This window comes from Symphalangus syndactylus, chromosome 11 (genome assembly GCF_028878055.3).
Source record: "Symphalangus syndactylus isolate Jambi chromosome 11, NHGRI_mSymSyn1-v2.1_pri, whole genome shotgun sequence".
Lineage (NCBI taxonomy): Eukaryota > Metazoa > Chordata > Mammalia > Primates > Hylobatidae > Symphalangus > Symphalangus syndactylus.
The window spans coordinates 35,529,547-35,550,400 of NC_072433.2; the positions used below are offsets into that span (position 1 = coordinate 35,529,547).

Below are 20,854 nucleotides of genomic sequence, written 5' to 3' on the forward strand. Positions count from 1 at the left end.
GCCTCCCAAGTAGCTGAGATTACAGGTGTGCACCACCAAGCCCAGATAATTTTTTGCATTTCTAGTAGAGATGGGGTTTTGCCATGTTGGCCAGGCTGGTCTTGAACTCCTGGCCTCAGGAGATGTGCCTGCCTAGGCCTCCCACAGTGCTGGGATTGCAAGTGTGAGCCACTGCGCCCTGTCTACTCTGCATCTTTGACCCTCGGTTTTTTCATTTGTAAAAGGAAAATGTTGAACAAACATAAACCTGGTCTAAAGACATTCATATTCACATTTTTAAACTGTGTGGGCTAAACAAAGCCCACCTGCGAGCTACTTAGCCCACAGCCACCGTTGCCACCTGGGCACTTTGCGTGGGGTCAGCAAAACTTTTCTGTAAAGGACCAGATAGTAAATATTTTAGGTTTTGCAAGCCCAGAAGCAAAATTGTGGGTATTGTGTACTTATATTAACAAGAGAAAAAAATCCTACCAATATTTTATCGATTCAATTCAAAATATAAAAACTGAGTACAATACTGCAGAATATAGGTCTACTAATGAAAGAAATGGAATTTCTGGGGAAGAAACCAATTTTGCTTCACTTGGTTTCAAGTTAGTGTTTTCTATAATCGAATTGGTTATAAAGGTTCTTCTGTAATATCATTCTTAGCTCACAGGGCAGTGGGTGGGGACACACTGGCCTGCAGTTGCTGAATACTGCATTAGATGGTCTCTAGCAGGGTGACCAGATGGCCTAGTCTGCTGGGGCCAGGCCCTTTGTGTGCCTATAGTCTCTGCTTAATTATTAATAGTGCCTCTTTTCCCTCCCAAAAGGGTTGTGTTTGGATGATAAATTATTTAGTAGTTTTCTGATTTATAGTGAAGACTGCTTTCCTTTGCAATGTTTTAAGCAGGAAAGTGCTTATAATGTGCTCAAATTAAACAAGGCTCTAAATGTGGTTAGTTCTCAAAACTTGCCATGCATAAAAATCACTTGGGGAATTAACAACAACAATAAAAAACAAAACAAAATAAATAAGAGGCATGGCCCTCACCTCCTAATTCAATTAGTCAGGGTGGGACTAGGCATCTATCTATCTATCTATCTATCTATCTATCTATCTATCTATCTGCCTATCATCTATCTATATGTTTGTTTGTTTTTTAAAGAAAAACTCTGGTTCTTATGCACAGTCAGGGTCGTGGGAGCATTCAGGGAATTTTAGGACACATGGCTTGACAGCGAGGGGGCACCTAAGCGCTGTGTGAAACTGGAATGCACAAGAGCCTACCTGTGGCTAGAAAGGTGAGTGTGGAAAGCCTTGGGGGAGCCCTAGGCATCAGGGATGGCCTTACTTTGTAGGCACTGAGAACCTGCAGAGTGTTTCCAGATGACAGCTTTAGCTGGGTCAGTTCTTGATTCCTTGCTTCAATTGTCTCGAGAAATTGAGCGTTCTCTATCTTCAAATGCTGAAAATCAACATCATGAAGGGCCTCACCCACCTCTTCCTTCTACAGCTCAGAAAGATGAAAGAAAAGATGATACGTCAGTTGTGATTCTGATTGTATGGCTCACATCTTGCAACTCTTGACAAGACTTTGGAGGTCAGTCATCATTCAGTCATTCAACAAACACATATTGGGCATCTGTTTGGTCCCAGGCGTGGTGTTAGGCACTGGGTATAGAGATTTAAGTAAATACAATGTTCCCTGGCCCCAGGCAGTGCATATGAGGGTTTACCAACAAACCATTGACTCAACAGTGTGGTGCAGTGGGATGTGTTGTTCGGGGGGCATGTGGGGGAGTGGGGGCAGAGGGCACACAGAAGTCCCTAAGCCAGGCCAGGGGAGGAAGAAAGACCGAGTCACACACAGAGGGCATCCCACAGTGGGTGGTGCCTAAACAGGGCCATGAAGGTTGAGTAAGAATCAGGCCATTTAAAAGTTGTTTTTTTTTTTTTTTGTTTTTTTTTTTTTTTTTTTTGAGACGGAGTCTCGCTCTGTCGCCCAGGCTGGAGTGCAGTGGTGCAGTCTCGGCTCACTGCAAGCTCCACCTCCCGGGTTCACGCCATTCTCCTGCCTCAGCCTCCCGAGTAGCTGGGACTACAGGCGCCCGCCACGACGCCCGGCTAATTTTTTGTATTTTTTTTAGTAGAGACGGGGTTTCACCGTGGTCTCGATCTCCTGACCTCGTGATCCGCCCGCCTCGGCCTCCCAAAGTGCTGGGATTACAAGTGTGAGCCACCGCGCCCGGCCTTAAAAGTTGTTTTTAACATGAAAAACCTAGGACAAGCAGCCCACAGATTTCTCCCTCCTTTGATCATCTGATATTTCTGCACTACAGCGCATGAGTGCATAAGGTTCCCTCCCGGACCTGGGCCACCTTACCAGCCCTGCTAGCTCTATGCCATTTTATATCTGTGGTAGACAACAGCCCAACTTGGGAACTGCTGTTCCTCACTCCCACACCTCACTCATGCTGTCTGTCCTATCTCCTGGAATTCATCTTCTTCTCCTTCTCAAAACAACACAACTTCCTTAAGCCCCAATACAACCATTCCTCCAGCTCCAATGCTCCCAACCTGTTTTCCACACAAGAGGGTGATCCCTCTCTCTGCTGAGCCCCTGGAAGCTTTAGCTCTGTGGTCCTTGGTATGTAGCTTCTGTATACACACCTTTTCTCATGACACTGCTGCCCACTAGTCTATGAGCTCGCAAGGGCAGGGCCCATGTCTGTGTTATCTCTGTGTAACAGCAGCATTATGGTTAAAGATCATCCATCTACTCCTCATCTCCAGCTTAAAGCCCCTCTTCAAGATGACCATGCTTGCATGAACCTCCAACTACCAGGAACTGACGATCTGCAGACAGCTCCACTGGGACCACTCACTGCAGAATTTTTTCTTGCACTGAACTCAAATCTCCTTCCCTGACACCTCCATCCACAGCCCCACCTCTGCTCTCCCTTCCTGCTGCAGCCCTGAGCACTTGGAGACAGTGGCTGTGGCCCTCCTGGGCCCTCTCTCCTTGGGCACATCAGTCCCAGGCTCTTGGATATGGTTTCTATTCCTGACATCTGGCTTGCTCTCCGATGTGAACTCTAGTTTACCAATTCTTTCAAGGGTGGGGCTCACCCTGTGACATGACACTCCAGGTAGGGGCCGCTCAGACAGAGTAGAGAAAGGCTACCCCTTCCTTGGTCTGGGCACTGTGTTTCTATGAATGCAGCCTATGCCATAGCATCACCACCACCTGAGCTGACTTTATCAGGTACTCTACGGCTAAGCCATCCTGTACCTGAGCAGATATTTTGGGGGATCAAAAGTGCAGGGTGTTACACTTGTCCTTCGTCACTTCATGCTGTTAAATCTGTCCCAGCTTGCTGAGGTCTTTCTGGATCCCAAGTCACTCAAGCAATAGTCCCCCAACATGTTAATTCTCCTGCCCAGTTTTGTGTCCTTGTCAGTAGCCCTCTTTGATGAGCATGCCACCAGTTCCCAAATTCAAGTTAATAATAAAAATATTGAGCTAGGAAAGGATGGAACCATGTTTGCCTTACTGCCTTTCATCAGGAGCCATTAGGGTCAGCTGGTGGCGATGCTAGACACACCAAAGCACATATAACTGTGCCACCAGGCCGTATTCCCAGAAAGGGCGAACAAGTATGTCTTGAGGGTCTTTTACATTCACGCCAACTCTGTCTACAGAAAACCTCTGATTTGCCTGCACGGTCATCGTATGCATTTCCTATTGCTGCTGTAAAAAATCACCACAAACCTGGTGGCTTTAATGCAAATTTATCCTTACAGTTCTGGAGGTCAGGAGTCTGAAATGGGTTGGGAGGCTCAAATCAGGATCTCAGCAGGGCTGCACTGCTTCCCAAGGATCTAGGGGAGAATCTGTTTCCTTGTCATTTCCAGCTTCTAGAGGTTGTCTGCAGTCCTTGATTTCTGGCCCCTTCTCCCTGTCATGAAAGCTCATCACTCTGATCTCTGCTTCTGTTATCACAGCTTCTCCCACCCTCCTGCTTCCCACTGATAAGGGGGAAGATTATATAGGGCCCACCCAGGTAATTCAAGACCATCTCCCCATCTCAGGATCTCAAACTAATCACATCTGCAAAATCCTTTTTGCCATGTAAGTTAATGTGTTCACAGATTCCAGGGATTAGGATATGGACATTTTGGGGTGGGGATGGGAACCTTATTCAGCCTACCACGGTAACCTTAAAAAGAGAGAGAGAGAAAGGACTACATACCTGCCTCAATTGTAAAAGCATTTTTTTCCTCTGAACTTTGAGAGAAACATTTTTCAAACGTAATTTCTCCTTCATATTATCCTAAAATATAAAGGCATATTTTAAAGCATTTAATCCATTTCTCTCCTTTTTCGCATTGGTTTGAAAAGTGGATGGTTCTGAGGCTGAAAACCAAACCTTGAGCCCTAACATTCTGTCACTTATTTTAGGTCCTTTTACTTCTACTCAAGCTGGGGCTGGTATGACATTTCATGACCAAGAAGCAGAGGACACTGGTTTTGCACCATGCAAATTTTATATTGCTTTCAAATTCAAGATTTGGGTGTATGCTACTGTAGGGGCCTTTCATGACAAAATGATCTTATGATTTTTTGGTCTTGTATTCCCACAGTAGTTTACGTAATTTTTATTACTCTTAACATATTAGGGTTAGTAACCCTACCTTGTCTCCAGAATCTAAAGCTTGACATGTTGTAAAATCTCTGGAAATGAAGGTTACCCCCCAAATTATCCTTTTTTCTCATAACGGCCCAAGGTCCATCTCCTGATAACAAAGGATCTCAAAGGGCTTGAGACTCACCCTGTAATCCCAGCACTTTGGGAGGCCAAGGCAGGTGGACTGCTGGAGCCCAAGAGTTCAAGACCCGCCTGGGCAACACAGTGAGATCTCATCTTTATAACAATTTTTTAAAGGATTTTTTAAAATTTTGAAAAAGATATTTACCTGTCCTACTCCACAGTCACCTCTCTAGACAGGCTGGACCAGACCAGTCTCATACCTTTCTCAAGAAAATATATCAGATCTTGAAACAAATAACAAAACAAAAAACAGAAATCAATCTGAGGTACTGTTAATATACCTCCTGCCTGGCTGGTGTTAGCCTTGATAAACACGCATTTATTTATTTATTTATTTTTTCTGAGATGGAGTCTTGCTCTGTTGCCCAGGCTGGAGTGCAGTGGCATGATCTCGGCTCACCGCAACCTCTGCCTCCCAGGTTCAAGTGATTCTCCTGCCTCAGCCTCCCGAGCAGCTGGGATTACAGGCACAAACACCTCGCCCAGCTAATTTTTGTATTTTTAGTAGAGATGGGGTTTCACCATGTTGGCCAGGCTGGTCCTCCAGCTCAGATGATCCGCCCGCCTCAGCCTCCCAAAGTGCTGGGATTACAGGCGTGAGCCACTGCACCCAGCCATAAACATACATTTTAAAACATGCATATACACATACACTTTCAGGGATGCAAAGAAAATCCGCATATGTGGGCAACATTTATGGTGGACCAAAGGGAGCTAGGCTGCTTCACATGGATGATTTCCATAACATCCCTGTAGGAAAGTTTTTTCCCTTTCTAAGCTCTGTCTGCAAACTCACCCTCCGGCGGTTCATGTCCTCAATGTATTTCATCACTTTCTGAGTGGCCAAAATACTCCCTTTCTTCTTGGATATGGCTTTTAGAATATCTTTTTCAAACTCATGCACTGCTCTCGAAACTTCACTCCATCGAATTTCAGCCTCCTCAATGATGGCCTTGGGGAGTCAGCACAAAGAGAGAAGAATGTTTCCAGCAATCTTCAAGGATGTGTCCTCTAAGAAAACCTAAGTTCCCAGGCCTCTTTGTGTCCCAAAATATTATGTTTCTTCTTAGTCTTAGGAACATATCCTTAAGATACAAACTTGACCATATCAATGTTATTAGTTAAAAGCATTCTTCAAAAAAATAGAATCCATAAAAAGAGAGCAAACAAAAACAGGTGTCAGGTATCTTTTTTTTTTTTTTTGAGACAGAGTCTCGCTCTATTGCCCAGGCTGGAGTGCAGTGACACAATCTCAGCTCACTGCAACCTCTGCCTCCTGGGTTCAAGCAATTCTCCTGCCTCGGCCTCCTGAGTAGCTGGGACTACAGGCACCCACCAACACGCCTGGCTAATTTATGTATTTTTAGTAGAGAAGGGGTTTCACCAAGTTGGCCCAGCTGGTCTTGAACTCCTGACCTCAGGTGATCCGCCCACCTCGGCCTCCCAAAGTGCTGGGACTACAGGCATGAGCCACCGTGCCTGGCCAAGGTATCTATCTAAATATGTATTTCCATATTTGAAATTATTTACCCATTAAAAATATCTGGAAGGATATACATCAAAACATGAACGACAGTTACATCTAGAGAGATGGATTAGTAGGGAAATAAAGAGGCACTCTTATCATATTTCCGTTATTTTTTTAAAAAAAAAAAAGACGTTATATTTCCAAGCCTGAGTATTGGGGGGAAAAATGGAAAAAAAAAATAAAGAAGACATTATAAAGTCAGGTACAGTGCCTGTAGTCCCAGCTGCTCAGGAGGCTGAGGCAAGAGGATTGCTGGAGGCCAGAAATTCGAGGCTGTAGTGTGCTATGATTGCGACCGCGAATAGCCACTGCACTCCAGCCTGAGCAATGCAGCGAGGCCCCATCTCTTAAAAATAAAAAAAAAAGATGTTATAAAATGAATATATGTATTGACATAAAGAGAGGTTAAGTGAAAAATACAGTTTACAAAATAACATGATACTATTTTTTAGAAGAAATTCATATATGCATAGAAAATTATCTAAACTGTAGGAGGTAAATGGAAAGTCAACAGAAATTACCTCTGAGTAGTAAATTGTGAATGTTTTCAAATGTTCTTTTAGCTTAACTGTATTTTTCAACATTCTACAACATAGATTGCCTAGAAATAAGAACACGCACACACATACATATTACTATAAAAAATAAAATGGAATGGTATCTGTAGCCAGACTGCAAATCATCCTAGTTCAGACTTTTTTTCTGGACACCAAGAAGCAAAAGCATTTTCACTGGCTGGCCTCAGGCTCCAGCCTCTTCCCAGCCCCATCATCTCCACATGGTAGAACATCAATCCACCTGAAACGCTGCTTTCAACATGTTGCTCTCCTACTCAAGTATCCTCAGTGGGGTCCAGCTTTCCAAGACATCAAAGATAAACTGCTTGGCATGGCTGTCAAGAAATCATTGCCTTACTCAACCTGACTTCCTAAAGTAGCCTCTTCTCTAATCACACTGGCCTCCTCAATGTCATGAGCTCACCAAGCTTGTGCCCACCTCCACTGCCTTGCCCATGTCATTCTCCTTACCTGGGGTGCCCTTCTTTCCCTGTGCCTTAAACAGATGCCATCATTCTTCAAGATCATGCCAAGTCCCTTTTAGGCCCTACCTCCTCAACAAATTCTTTTTGACCACTCTAGCCCATACTGATCTCTGATCTCTGCACTTGATGCTTACATTGCACAACCTAGCGGGTCAGGATAATGCTACCACATCCCAAGCTCCTTTAACTTGCTAGAATTCAACAGTGTATGTTTGGAAAGAGAGAGAGGAGGGGTGGGAGAGCAGGATCAGTTGATGTGATACAGACGGTTGCATCGATGGGAGACATGAGCCTACTGACTGGTCCCTCTTGAGACGAGTGTGATTCTGTGAATGCCCACATTTAGAAACAGAAAAATGGAAAACTTTAGAAATAGAACAGAAGTATCTACTTTTCATACAACATGGCTCTCAAATGCAAGCCAATAATGTCATCCTGTGGGCAACCGAATTAACAGTGATGTTTCTTCTCTGGAGGAAACTGACTGTATTGGACTTTCTAAGAGACACTACTATATTGGTGTGTAACAGTGCATGAACCATGGGCACGTGTGCCGTATAGAAATGCTGACCTAGGGGCTGGGCGCGATGGCTCATGCCTGTAATCCCAGCACTTTGGGAGACCGAGGTGGGTGGATCACGAGGTCAGGAGATCGAGACCATCCTGGCTAACATGGTGAAACCCCGTCTCTACTAAAAATACAAAAAAAATTAGCCGGGTGTAGCAGTAGGAGCCTGTAGTCCCAGCTACTCGGGAGGCTGAGGCAGGAGAATGGTGTGAACCTGGGAGGCAGAGCTGGGATCGCACCACTGCACTCCAGCCTGGGCAACTGAGCAAGACTCCGTCTCAAAAAAAAAAAAAAAAAAAAAATGCTGACCTAGGGACTTTTCACTCAATTCACTGACTGTGATGGTTAATATTAGGTGTCAACTTGACTGGATTCAGGGATGCCTAGATGGCTGGTAAAGTATTGTTTCTGGGTGTGTCTATGAGGGTGTTGCCAGAAGAGACTGATATTTGAGTTGGTGGACAGGGAGGGGAAGATCCACCCTCAATGTGGGTGGGCACCATCCAACTGGCTGCCAGAGCAGCTAGAGCAAAGCAGGTGGAAGAAGGTGGACAAGCTTGTGTACTGAGTCTTCTGGCTCTCCCTCTTCTTCCCATGCCCAACAATTGCTTCTGTTCTTCCTGCCCTCGGACATCAGACTCCAGGTTCTTTGCCTTTAGACCCTCGGACTTGTACCAGCGGCTTCCTGGGGGCTCTAGGGCCTTCAGCCATGGACTGAAGGCTGCACCATTGGCTTCCCTGGTTTTGAAGCTTTCAGACTTGGACTGAGCCACTATCGGCTTCTCCCTTTTCCCAGCCTGCAGACAGCCGATCGATTGTGTGGGACTTTGCCTTGTAATCACATGAGCCAGTTCTCCCTAATTAACTCCCTTTCATATATACATGTATGCTCTTGGTTCTGTCCCTCTCAAGAACCTTAATACACTGACTTGAACCTCAAACCCCTTGTATTATTAAGAAATTATTGCAGGCATGGCGCAGTGGCTCATGCCTGTAATCCCAGCACTTTGGGAGGCCGAGGCAGGCGGATCATGAGGTCAGGAGATCAAGACCATCAGCTAATACAGTGAAAACCTCGTCTCTACTAAAAATACAAAAAAATTAGCCAGGTGTGGTGGCGGGCGCCTGTAGTCCCAGCTACTCGGGAGGCTGAGGCACGAGAATGGCATGAACCTGGGAGGCGGAGCTTGCAGTGAGCTGAGATCATGCTACTGCACTCCAGCCCGGGCAACAGAGCGAGACTCCGTCTCAAAAACAAAAAAAAGAAATTACTGTAAAATTTTAAGAGCATTTAGGGTTATCATGGTTATGTCCTCTAAAAGAATTCATATATTAAAGATATATACTGAAATACGTACAGAGATTCACTAGGATTCACTTGCTAGTAACCCAGCCAGATGAAGGGAAAATTGATCAACCAAAAGAGGCCATATGTTGATGATCATTGTACCCAGGTGTTGAATACACAGGGCTTTGTTGTGCTAGCCTCTCTACATTCGTGTATTTTTGAAATTTCTCATTAAAAAAAGTTCAAAAATGTGTTGTCCCCACAAGCAGGTGGTAAGTTCCTTGAAGATAGGCCCTGGATTCGCCTCATCCTACTTGTGTTTCTTCCAAAGCCCCAACAATCACATGAACCCATTCTAGATACCTCTCAATAGGGCAGAGGTGGGGAGCCTGGGCAGGACAGGCTGCGCTGGGAGGAAGGTGTACCTCATGATGCTGCAGGTCGCGTTCCGCATTTGCCCTCATGTGCCATAAGTTATCCTTCATGTCTTCCACCTCCTTTCGTACAAGCTCAAGTTTTTGGTCGGCAGTCAGGCCTACCCCACGGTCCATGCCTGTCCGGGATTTGGATCTATGCCTTCCTCGAAACTGCAATCCAAGAGAAACAAAGCCATTGTCAAAGAGGAATTGGTAATGAACCAGCCCAAGATAGGCATCAGAATGATCCTCTGACCTGCTAGAAGTTCCCCAGAGTGACAGCCAGGGAGAACAAATTCATGGTAAAAGGATGCTGGATATTAGGCCTGAGCTGACATTTATTTCTCAAGTCAACCTAAGCCCCTGCACTAAATACTTCAAAGGCCTATGTTTGACAATGAAGTGAAAATAAATACGGGTAAACGTCTTGAGGGTGGAAAGGCTGTGAACATGCTATAGACTAGCATTCAAGTCAAAGACAGGGGACAGCTCAGAGGTACTTCCTGAGCTGAACACAGGAAAGAAACTGCATCCGTGGGGGACTGTGTTCAGCAAAAGAGACAAACAAACATCTTGGACTTTCTATGCATTTAAGGCAAAGGTCAGAAGTGGGTGGTCCAGGGTACATATGGGTTTGCTTGGCCCTCAAAGGATAAGCCTACACAGATAACCCCTTTGAGACAAGGCCCTGTGCTAGGCCCACTTTCCTCATTTAGGTGGCTGGCTGGGCCTTGTAAACAGTTGAGTCCCTCAACTTAAATGAATTCTTTTTTTTTTTTTTTAAATTTTTTTGAGACAGAGTCTTTCTCTGTTGCCCAGGCTGGAGTGTAGCAGTGTGATCATAGCTCACTGCAGCCTCAAACTCCTGGGCTCAAGCAATCCTCCCACCTCAGCCTCCCAAGTAGCTAAAACTACAGGTGCAGGTCACCACATCTGGCTAATTTAAGAATTTTCTTTTGTAAAGATGGGGTCTTGCAATATTGCCCAGGCAAGTCTCGAACTCCTGGTCTCATGTGATCCTCCCACCTTAGCCTCCCAAAGCACTGGGACAGGCCTGAGCCACTGCACCTAGCCAAAGGGAATTCTTTCAAGTAAACTAAGATATGCTTGGAGAGTCAATCCACTATTAACTGAACCCAATTTCTTTCACAGTCACTTGAAAGAGAAACCCTAGAGGGCAAAGAAAAATCAAAAGTAAAACAGGGAGAAGGTCCCATGGTCAATTGGCTACAGAGGGCGCACCAAAGGCAGATATACAAATACCACTTGCATTTAAGGTGACAAACAATAAAAGAATGATCTAGATCTCCATTGTGTACCTGTGCATAATCTGCTGCTGCTATCTTAATTTCTGATAATCGTGGAGGTCGCTGATCCCTGGGCTCCAGTTTAGCGTAATATTTCTCAAACATCTCAGTCTCAGTTTTGAGAGCAGAGTTTACATAGCTGCAAGACAGGGTACCTGAGTAAGTTCTAGTAATAAGAGTTTAAACCTCAAATAACTAGTGTTTAATAACTAGTGGACCTGCAAGACCCCTTAGCCTCTTGGTGCCTTAGCTTCCTCACCTATAAAATGGGTATAAGAATAGCACTTAACTTTTAGGGTTCCAATAAGGAAGACAAAGCCTCTGGCACAGTGTCAGACACATAGTAAGTGCTATATATTTGATATTTTTATCAATATGTTTAATGAGCCACAAAATTCACAACACTAGTATTACACTGAAAATTCTCATAGGTTTCAAGTATCATTGAACCCATGTGGGAGATTATTTCTGAATTACTATATATTATATATATATATATATTTTATTTGTTTAAGAGACAGGGTCTTACTCTGTTGCACTCACTGTAACCTTGAACTCCTGGGATCAAGCAATCCTCCTGCCTCAGCCTCCCGAGTAGCTAGGACTGCAGGTGCACAACGCCATGCCTGGCTAATTTAAAATTTTTTTTGTAGAGGTGGTATCTTGCTATGTTGTCGAGGCTGGCCATGAACTCCTGGCCTAAAGTGATCCTCCCACCTTGGTTTCCCAAAGTGCTGAAATTACAGGCAATAATAGCCACTGTGCCCAACCTGAATTACTATATTCTTGAAGTCAAATACACCCACAATCTTCAGATGTTTCCTTTGGTTTATGTTTTTCAGTTCTTTTATTTCCAGTACCCAACAGATGAAAAGTATCAACTGGAAGTTTATCATAAACTCTGGAAAACTTTGAACAGAGGAAGAGATAACATACCTAGTTTATCCTGTATATGCCAAGGTTATAACCTTTTTAACTTCTTAACTTCTCATATGTGTGTGTGTGTGTGTGTTACACACACATATGTATGTATATGTATATGTATATGAGAGAGAGAACAACTTTGATGTTTTCATGTGTTATTAATCTATTAGTTTGGTACAAAAGGAATTGCAGTTTTTGCTATTACTTTTACTAATTCCTGTTTGGCTGAATTTTAAGACTAGTGGGGCCAGGTGTGGTGGCTCATGCCTGTAATCCCAGCACTTTCGGAAGCCGAGGCAGGTGGATCACCTGAGGTCAGGTGTTCGAGACCAGCCTGATCAACATTGTGAAACCCCATCCCTACTAAAAGTACAAAAATTAGCTGGGTGTGGTGGCAGGCACCTGTAATCCCAGCTATTCAGGGGTCTGAGGCAAGAGAATCACTTGAACCCGGGAGGCAGAGGTTGCAGTGAGCCGAGATTATGCCATTGTACTTCAGCCTGGGCGACACTTCAGTGAGCGAGATTCCATATCAAAAACAAAACAAAACAAACTAGTGGAAAAGGCTGAATGGAAAACACAATCTATCAAAGTAGCTTGCTTTTTCAGCATATATCATGCTCCAGGTATATGTAGTCTGTGGAGTCACACCTGAGTTTGAATCCCAGCACTACCACTGACTAACTGTGTGAACTTGGGGAAGTGACTTAACCTCTGTGTCTTTGTTTCCTTCCTGCAACTTCCTAGGGTTGCAGTGTCATCACATAAGATCATATATGTAAATGCATGGTACATAGAAACACTAAAAAATGAGAGCTATTAGTAATAATACCTCAGTTCTGACCTAAAGCATTTGTAGATGTATAGAAAGAAGTAACATCTATTCAGCTGCTAGAGCTAGGATATTCTGTGCAAGACCAGTAAGTTGTACAACTAATCTTAACTACATCATGGAATCTTTATATCCAATTTACTTGCTATAGTAGTAGATATAAAGCAGACTGCAAAATAAAATAAAATAAAATAAAATAAAATAAAATAAACGCAGACTATCGGGCCATTCTTTACTGTCCATCTCCATGCTTATATCCAGGTTCAGGCACACATTGCCTCATACTGAAACCATCTCAATAGCTTGCTTTCTATTCTGCTGCCGTGTTAGTTTTATCATAGAATTTTTTTTTTTTTTTTGAGACTTAGTCCCTCTCTGTTGCCCAGGCTGGGGTGCAGTGGCACAATCTCAGCTCACTGCAACCTCCGCCTCCCAAGTTCAAGTGATTCTCCTGCCTCAGCTTCCAGAGTAGATGGGATTACAGGCACGCGCCACCACGCCTGGCTAATTTTTGTATCTTTAGTAGATACGGGGTTTCACCATGTTGGCCAGGCTGGTCTCGAACTCCTGACCTCAAGTGATCCGCCCGCCTCGGCCTCCTAAAGTGCTGAGATTACAGGCGTGAGCCACCGCGCCCAGACTTATCACAGAATCTTAGCATCAGAAAAGGACTTAGAAGTCACCTGGTCCAAATTGCCGCTGTAGAATTGTGGATGGGCTAAGCACACCGTCTGGCACGAGAGAGACTCATCCGGCTGAAACCGTCACTTCCCCAATTACCCTCCGGGCTTCCCACCACCGGCCCCATCCCCTCGCCCCACCACCCCGTTCTAGCTCCACCAACGGCTCGTTGGCTCAGTGGTGGTGGTGTAAAGAGTAAAGTCTCTTTACTCGCAGGAGTAAAGAGGCAAAGTCTCCCCAGTGCTCAGTGAGGGCTTGGATCTTCTCCATGCTGGTCCCCAGGTCCGAGGCCGCCCGGGGAGGAGGGCCCAGGAGGAAGAGGGGCGGCCCCCAGGCGCGGGCCGCGGTACCTGAGCTCCTCCACCAGCCCGCACAGCTGGATAACAGGCAGCTCCAGCTCCGACCCTTCACGGGAGTCGGAGAGGACGCTCTCGGACTCATCATCAGTCATCACTCTGCCGAAGCGTCCCCTGCCAATGCCGTGTGCCCAGGAGCTCCGGGTGCCGGCGGCCACGCGTCACTCCGGCTGCGACGCCGTGGCGCGTTGCCCGGGCGACCGGACGCGAGGAAAGGGGTGGGGATTCCGGTGGCCCCTCCCCGCGCTGCCCCGCCTGTCTCCATGAGGACCCAGACAGGTTGCCGGCTTTGAGCGCACACCTAAGCGCGTTCAGTTTCACTTCTTTAACAGTAACTCTTAAATTGATAGCAATAATAGCAGCCGCTGTTTCTCAGCACTTACTGTGTCCTTGGCAGCGTGTTAAGCATAGTTATGAAAACCTTCGGCACAACCTTGTAATGGTATCTATCAATCTCTCCATTCTCCCAATAAGGAAACTGGGGCCCAGAAAATTAACACGATTTATCATAGTGTCCTTCTTCCCCTGTCCCACTGGAAGGCCCCTGCTCTGTTCACCACCTGCTGCTTCCTGCATGCTAACAGCAGCTCCTCTCAGATATTAACATCCTGCATTTCTGGAAGGAAAGAACGTGGCTGATAAAAATGGGTATACATTCAAGAGACATCCCTAAACAGTTACTGAATATCTACTGTGTCGTCAGTATCCTAGGGGGAATGTCTGGAAAAGACCATTCTGATCCTCAAGGAGCTTCCAATTAAATGAGTGAAACAGCCTCTAAACAAGCTGCTGGAACCTGGGGTGCTGACAGCAACATCATGCGTCACACTGTGCATCGTAGTCATCTCCTTAAATCCTCAAGACAATCTGGTACAATTGGTATTATTGCCGTCATCTTACAGATCAGAAAACCAAGGAATGGAGTAGCTTAGATTCCATTCTACTCAAAAATGGAATCAAGCTCCGGTGGAACCCAAAGTCCGTGCTGTTAACTTCTATGCTGATGTGGGACATGGTAAGGATCAGGGAGGCAACACGGGAGCTCTCTGTCTGCACCCCATTGGGATGAAAGAGGACAGAAGGCAGGACGGGGAGACTTCTCCTAGGGAGGGTGAGCTCTGGATGTGCTTAGAAAGCAAGCTGTGATAAAGTGCTTGGTGTGCGGGTCAGCCCCCTTCCTGCAAGGGACATGCATTAGCATTGACAGGCACTCCCTAGATCTGAGGGAGGGTTTTTGTTTTGCTGCTCAGGGTGCACAAGGTTGGGGCCAGAATAGAATCACTGGAGATGACAGCAGAGAGCTGGAGCCCTACCACCTTCTCTCTGGCGGTAGGCCTCTTTAGGTTCTAGGGACAATGCAGACCACATTTAGCAATACTTAATATGTCCATATACAAGGTGACACAAGTGGATGCTATCCCCAGGTGACATAAATAGATGCCAGCTCCAAGTGAACCCAGAGCAAGAACGGGCTCTGTAGCAAGTTGAGGCTGTGATGCAAACAGCCCTGCCAACTGGGCTGTGTGATACAACAGACTCTATGACATTGAGGGTGTCAGTGGTGAAAAAAGATGCAGCAGGAATCTTAAAGCAAGACCCAGCAAGAGAATCACAACAAAGGACCAGGATTCTGAAACAAGACCATGCAATCCACAGCAGAGAATTACGTGTCTTTTGAGAAACAACTCCTGGCCTGTTACTATACCCTGGTAGAGACAGAACACTGGGGTACCAAGTGACCATGCATCCAGTCCTGCCCTCTACCAGCTGAGTTATTAAGTAGGACAGGCCCAGCCTCAGTCCATTGCAAATGGAAATGGTTAATCCAGGATTGGGCTCCAGCAGGACCAGAGAGCATGAGTAAGCTGCATGAGCAGGTAGCCCAGACCAACATGGCACCCACCACATTTGCACCAGGATCCCTCCTCCAGCTCAAATTTATGACTATATTTGCAGGGGCTTGGGGAGTTCATGACCACCTGGAAGAGAAGGCAAAGGCTTGAGCTCAGTTTACAGATGGGCTGGCTTGGAAGCCAAAAATGGACAGTGGCTGCATTACAACCACTTCACGAAAGGTAGTGAAAGACAGTATAGAGGGAAAGCTTCCCAGCTGGCAGAGTTGTAAGCGGTGGTGCGGCTGGTCATCTATTTTGTGTGGAGAGAGAAATGGCCCCAGGGGACACATCTAATTGGAAACTTTGTTTTTCTTTTTTTTTTTTTTGGAAGGGGGAGTTTATTTTTACTTTTTTGAGACAGGATCACACTCTGCTGCCCAGGCTGGAGTGCAGTGCAGTGGCACAATCACAGATCAATGCAGCCTTGAACTCCTGGGCTCAATCAATCCTCCCACCTCAGCTTCCGGAGTAGCTGGGACTACAGAGGCATGCCACCATGACTGGCTAATTTTTTTTTTCTTTCTCTCTCTGTTTTTTGTTTTGTTTCGTTTTGTTTTTCTGTAGAAATGGGGGTCTCGCTATGTTGCCCATGTTAGTCTGGAACTCTACCCTTCAGCGATCCTCCTGCCTCAGCCTCTCAAAGTGTTGGGATCACAGGCATTAGCCACTGTACCTGGCCTAATTGGCGTCATGGACTCAAAGACTCCTGATCAGGCTGGCTGGAACTTTGTTAGCGCCGTGCTTTGATCTGGGATGCCTCCTCCCTGGCCCTCACTCCGTCCTCTCCCAGATGTCATCACAGTGGGAGGCTGTCCTTGTCTACTCCAGCTTCCTCTCCTTTGTCCATCACAGACGCTTTCCCCAAGAAAGAGATCTCTTCATGTCTAATTTTATCTTGGTTTGGAGGACTCAAACCAACACAAAGAATAAATTTCAATCTTAAAGATATTATTCTAATTTGGTAACATATTACATGTATGAACTAAAATTTGCATTTGCCAACCAAAAGTATTGTTTGGATCACCTTGCTGGTCAAGCTGCTTTACATGTTTTAAAAATTGTGGTTAAAAAATACATAACATGGCCGGGCACAGTGGCTCACACCTCTAAATCCCAGCACTTTGGGAGGCTGAGGCAGGTGAAAAGAAAAAGAAAAAAATAATAACATAAAATTTACCACCTTTTTTTTTTTTTTGGATGGATTCTCACTCTTGTTGCCCAGGCTGGAGGGCAATGGCGTGATCTCCGCTCACTGCAACTTCCACCTCCTGGGTTCAAGCGATTCTCCTGCCCCAGCCTCCCGAGTAGCTGCGATTACAGGCACCTGCCACCATGCCTTAGTAATTTTTTGTATTTTTATTAGAGACGGGGTTTCACCATGTTGGTCAGGCTGGTCTCAACCTCTTGACCTCGTGATCCAGCTGCCTTGGCCTCCCAAAGTGCTGGGATTAGAGGCGTGAGCCACTGCACCCGGCCTGTAAAACTTACCATCTTAACCACTTCTTTTTTTTTTTTGAGATAGAGTCTCGCTCTGTCGCTCCGGCTAGAGTGCAGTGGTGCGATCTCGGCTCACTGCAAGCTCCCCCTTCCGGGTTCACGCCATTCTCCTTCCTCAGCCTCCCGAGTAGCTGGGACTACAGGCATTCGCCACCACGCCCAGCTAATTTTTTGTATTTTTAGTAGAGACAGGGTTTCACCGTGTTAGCCAGGATGGTCCCGATCTCCTGACCTCGTGATCCACCCGCCTCGGCCTCCCAAAGTGCTGGATTTACAGTCGTGATTCACAGCGCCCAGCCCATCTTAACCACTTCTAAGTGTACAATACAGTAGTGTTAAGTATGTTCACAAGGTTGTGCAACCAATCCCCAGAACTTTTTTATCTTGCAAAATGGAAACTCTATATTCATTATAAAACTCTATATTCATTATAAAACTCTATACCTGCTTCCCCCTCCCTCCAGTCCCTGGCAACCACAGTTCTACTTTCTGTCTCTATGAATTTGACTACTCTAGGTACCTTACATTAGCAGGGTCATATACCATCGTCTTTTTGTGACTGGCTTATTTCACTTAGCATGTCTTTAAGGTTCATTTATATGGTAGCATGTGTCAGAATTTCCTTTCTTTCTAAGGCTTAATAATATTCTGTTGTATAGATATACCACATTTTGTTTATCCATTCATCCGTTGATGGACACTTGAATTGCTTCCATCACTGCCTTATTTATTTATTTATTTATTTATTTTGTGAGATGGAGTCTCACACTGTTGCCCAGGCTGGAATACAGTGGTGCCATCTCGGCTCACTGCAACCTCTGCCTCCCGGGTTCACAGGCACATGCCACCACGCTCAGCTAATTTTTGTATTTTTAGTAGAGACGGGGTTTCACCATGTTGGTCAGGCTGATCTCGAACTCCTGTCCTCGTGATCTGCCCTCATTGGCCTACCAAACTGCTGGGATTACAGGCGTGAGCCACCGCACCTGGCCACTGCCTTAGCTTTTAAACACAAATTAAAATTCCAAAAAAGTCACACAGAATAACAAAACTGAAGTAACTCAAGTTCCATTTATTTGTCTTTGCAATCACTGTACTACCATCACTTATTTTGAACCCATTGTTCAAATGCAAGAATATATTATACCACAGGAGCTGGAGATGAGAACTTTACCCAAAACAAGCCCAAACTTTTCCAAAGCTATAGGAACTTAAACACAAAATAAATAAGTGTAACTGAGTCTGTGAGTTTCAGGGGATGATCGTATAGCAAGGAGTTCTCTGAACCGAAATATGCCGATTTGAAGCCAAAATGCGTATCATGAAAGCTCAACATTAACTGTAGCAGTTATTTAGGACTTAGACCCACACATGATTTTTGGCGGGAGGAGAATTTTGTTGCTGTCATTGTTTAGAATTGCCAGCACCTAGTAATAACAGTCTTTAAAACAGCAACTTTTGGTTGATTTTATTATTGTTTTAAAGGTCTTTATGGACAATGCAATTCTAAATTATTTCCTACACCACAGATAGAACCTCCCACTGCCCTGCTCTTGGTACACCATTGAGAAGTGACAATTCCTTTGGCAACAGCTGTCCTAGTATTCTAGACTTTCTCTGTAAGGAAAGGCACAGGAGGGGTTACTACAGGAGGGGTTTCACAAACCAAATGAGGGGTTTCCAGACTGTCACCAGATGAGCTTATTGAGGCTCTGGAGTTTGGGAGCAAGGGGCTGACATCTGCCTCATGCCCCAAGAAGTTTAAAGTAGAGGCTGGAGGGATCTGTACATCTAAGCGGGAGGCAGGGGCAAGGGCTCCCAGGGAGCAGGCTGCTCTGACACCAAGATGGGGCAAGCTAAAGGATTTTCACAGGTCAGATGTCTTCACAGAAAGAGGCTGGAGGCGTATCATAAAATGCAGAAGATCAAGAGGAATCTTAAGAAAAAACACTGTGGCTCATGTCAGGGAATCAGTGGGATTCATCAGTGGGAGAATCATTAGGGAACCCACAGTAGCCCTTGGAGAGTGAGAAGCTTTGGGGCACAAGCTGGTCACAAGAGCATAAGCCCGAAATCATTGCTGTCATGTGAGACCTCCTCTGCCTCTTAACGTCTGCCCTTGTTCTCTCGGGCTCTACCTTGGAAAATCCAGAGGCAACAGAGTGGAGAAGAGGAGGGGAGAAAAGCAAGATGGGAAAAGGAGACTGAGGCTGATCTGACCTGGGTATCTCATCCAGTTACTAATCCTGAAAACCTCCATATCCCAGGGACAGCTCCAGAGACGTGGATCTGAACAAGGAAATAAACAGATCCTGGCTCAATCCTCAATCAGTAGAGTCTGTCACAGCTGAGCAACCTATATTGCTTTAATCGATGTTAAGGAAGAATTGAGTTAATAAGGAAGAGGGATATTTCAAATATTGGCAAACAAAAAAATAATAGTAATAGCAGCCAACATTTGAGTGCTTTGTCCCCTAACCCTGTAAAATAAGTACTATTTAACCAAGTATCCCAGCCTCAAAATGCGTTTTAAAATATTTTTCCTTTCTTGCTTCCAGCCTTGAAACATACTTTGAAACTTGTTTTGCCTTTTCCCACCAGCCACTTCTATGAACAGTACTTGCTTATCTAATTATGTGCTTGCTTAGAAATTCCAGGGATCGATTTTGAAACAAGCCAGGCAGAGAGACCTAGCTGCGGAACCCTCTGATTAGGGGGAGTTAGGAGCAGTTAGCCCACCACTACCGCAGTCAGGATGATGCAAACCGGTCCTCCAGACAGGCGATGACTCAAGATAACAAGACCTCCTGCTGCACCACTCCTGCATGTTTCCCTCACCTTTTTCCTTCTTAAACCCCTTCACTCAGCCCAAAAAGTTAGAATGGTCTTTCAGAGGCATGGGCCTGGCCATTCCCCAACTGCTAGTATTTGAATAAAGTTGCTTTCCTTTCACCACAACTCGCTTCTCGTGTTTTTGGCCTCCAAGCGGCGAGCAGCTGGACTCGGTCAGTTACGCTATTACTCACCTCATTTGTGTAGGTGAGGAAGTGAAAGCCAGAGAGGCGATGTGAATTACTCAGTCAAACAGCAGGTGACATGCAGAGCTGGAGCTGAAAGCTTGTACCTTTAATCATTACTCATTCCTTCCCATCCCAGTCCTTCTATCCATCCAAAGCCATTCCCACTAAGGTATTGGAAGAGTTCATTGAGATTACATTTAACCAGGTACCAGGCATGGAGCAAGCTCTGGGTTATTATTTTCCTAGATTAAAGGCCTGACTATGCAAATGTGCATCTCTAAAATGTAAGAAGCTTAGTACATTTTCCTTTGTACGGCCTTCTCTTGATATTTTCCTTTGTAGTGTCTTTCCTTGATCCTGCTCATCTTCAGAAGTGAGGAGGAGACAGAAAAAATATTTGAAGAAATAATGGCTGAATTTTTCCACATTTGATGAAAATTACAAACCTATAGATCTAAGAAGCTCAACCAACCTCATATAACAATAAACATGAGGAAAATGACACCAAAGAAATCATAACTAAATTGCTTACAACTAGGGATAAACAGAAAACCTTAGAAGCTGCCAGGAAAAAAAAAAAAGACACAGTATATACAAAGAATCAAAGATTAAAATGATAGCAGATTTCTTGTAGGTAACAATTCAAGCCGGTAGAGTTCTGAAAGAAAAAAAAAACACCTGT

General features: G+C 45.1%; 1 protein-coding gene and 1 long non-coding RNA gene across 5 annotated transcripts in view; one reads left to right on the forward strand and one right to left on the reverse strand.

The window, feature by feature from the left end:
- Positions 1 to 13,942, reverse strand: part of CFAP263 (cilia and flagella associated protein 263) — a 36,625-nt gene extending 22,683 nt beyond the window's left edge. The window contains exons 1-6 of one of the 4 annotated variants that reach the window (XM_055298471.2): positions 13,755 to 13,942; positions 10,980 to 11,106; positions 9,670 to 9,831; positions 5,615 to 5,770; positions 4,240 to 4,320; positions 1,338 to 1,493 (exon numbers count right to left, since the gene is read on the reverse strand). In XM_055298471.2, coding sequence (XP_055154446.1) covers positions 1,338 to 1,493; positions 4,240 to 4,320; positions 5,615 to 5,770; positions 9,670 to 9,831; positions 10,980 to 11,106; positions 13,755 to 13,855 — 783 coding nt within the window. In that variant the 5' untranslated portion in view covers positions 13,856 to 13,942. Of the gene's footprint in view, positions 1 to 1,337; positions 1,494 to 4,239; positions 4,321 to 5,614; positions 5,771 to 9,669; positions 9,832 to 10,979; positions 11,107 to 13,406; positions 13,508 to 13,754 lie in introns of those variants that run through there. The other 3 variants (XM_055298474.2, XM_055298473.2, XM_055298475.2) reach the window with 3 other exon arrangements.
- A 523-nt stretch (positions 13,943 to 14,465) lies between these two features.
- Positions 14,466 to 20,110, forward strand: LOC129493458 (uncharacterized). Its single transcript, XR_008661136.2, has 2 exons — positions 14,466 to 14,775; positions 19,801 to 20,110. It is a non-coding gene; the product is annotated as an uncharacterized lncRNA (long non-coding RNA).
- The last annotated feature ends 744 nt before the right edge of the window (positions 20,111 to 20,854 follow it).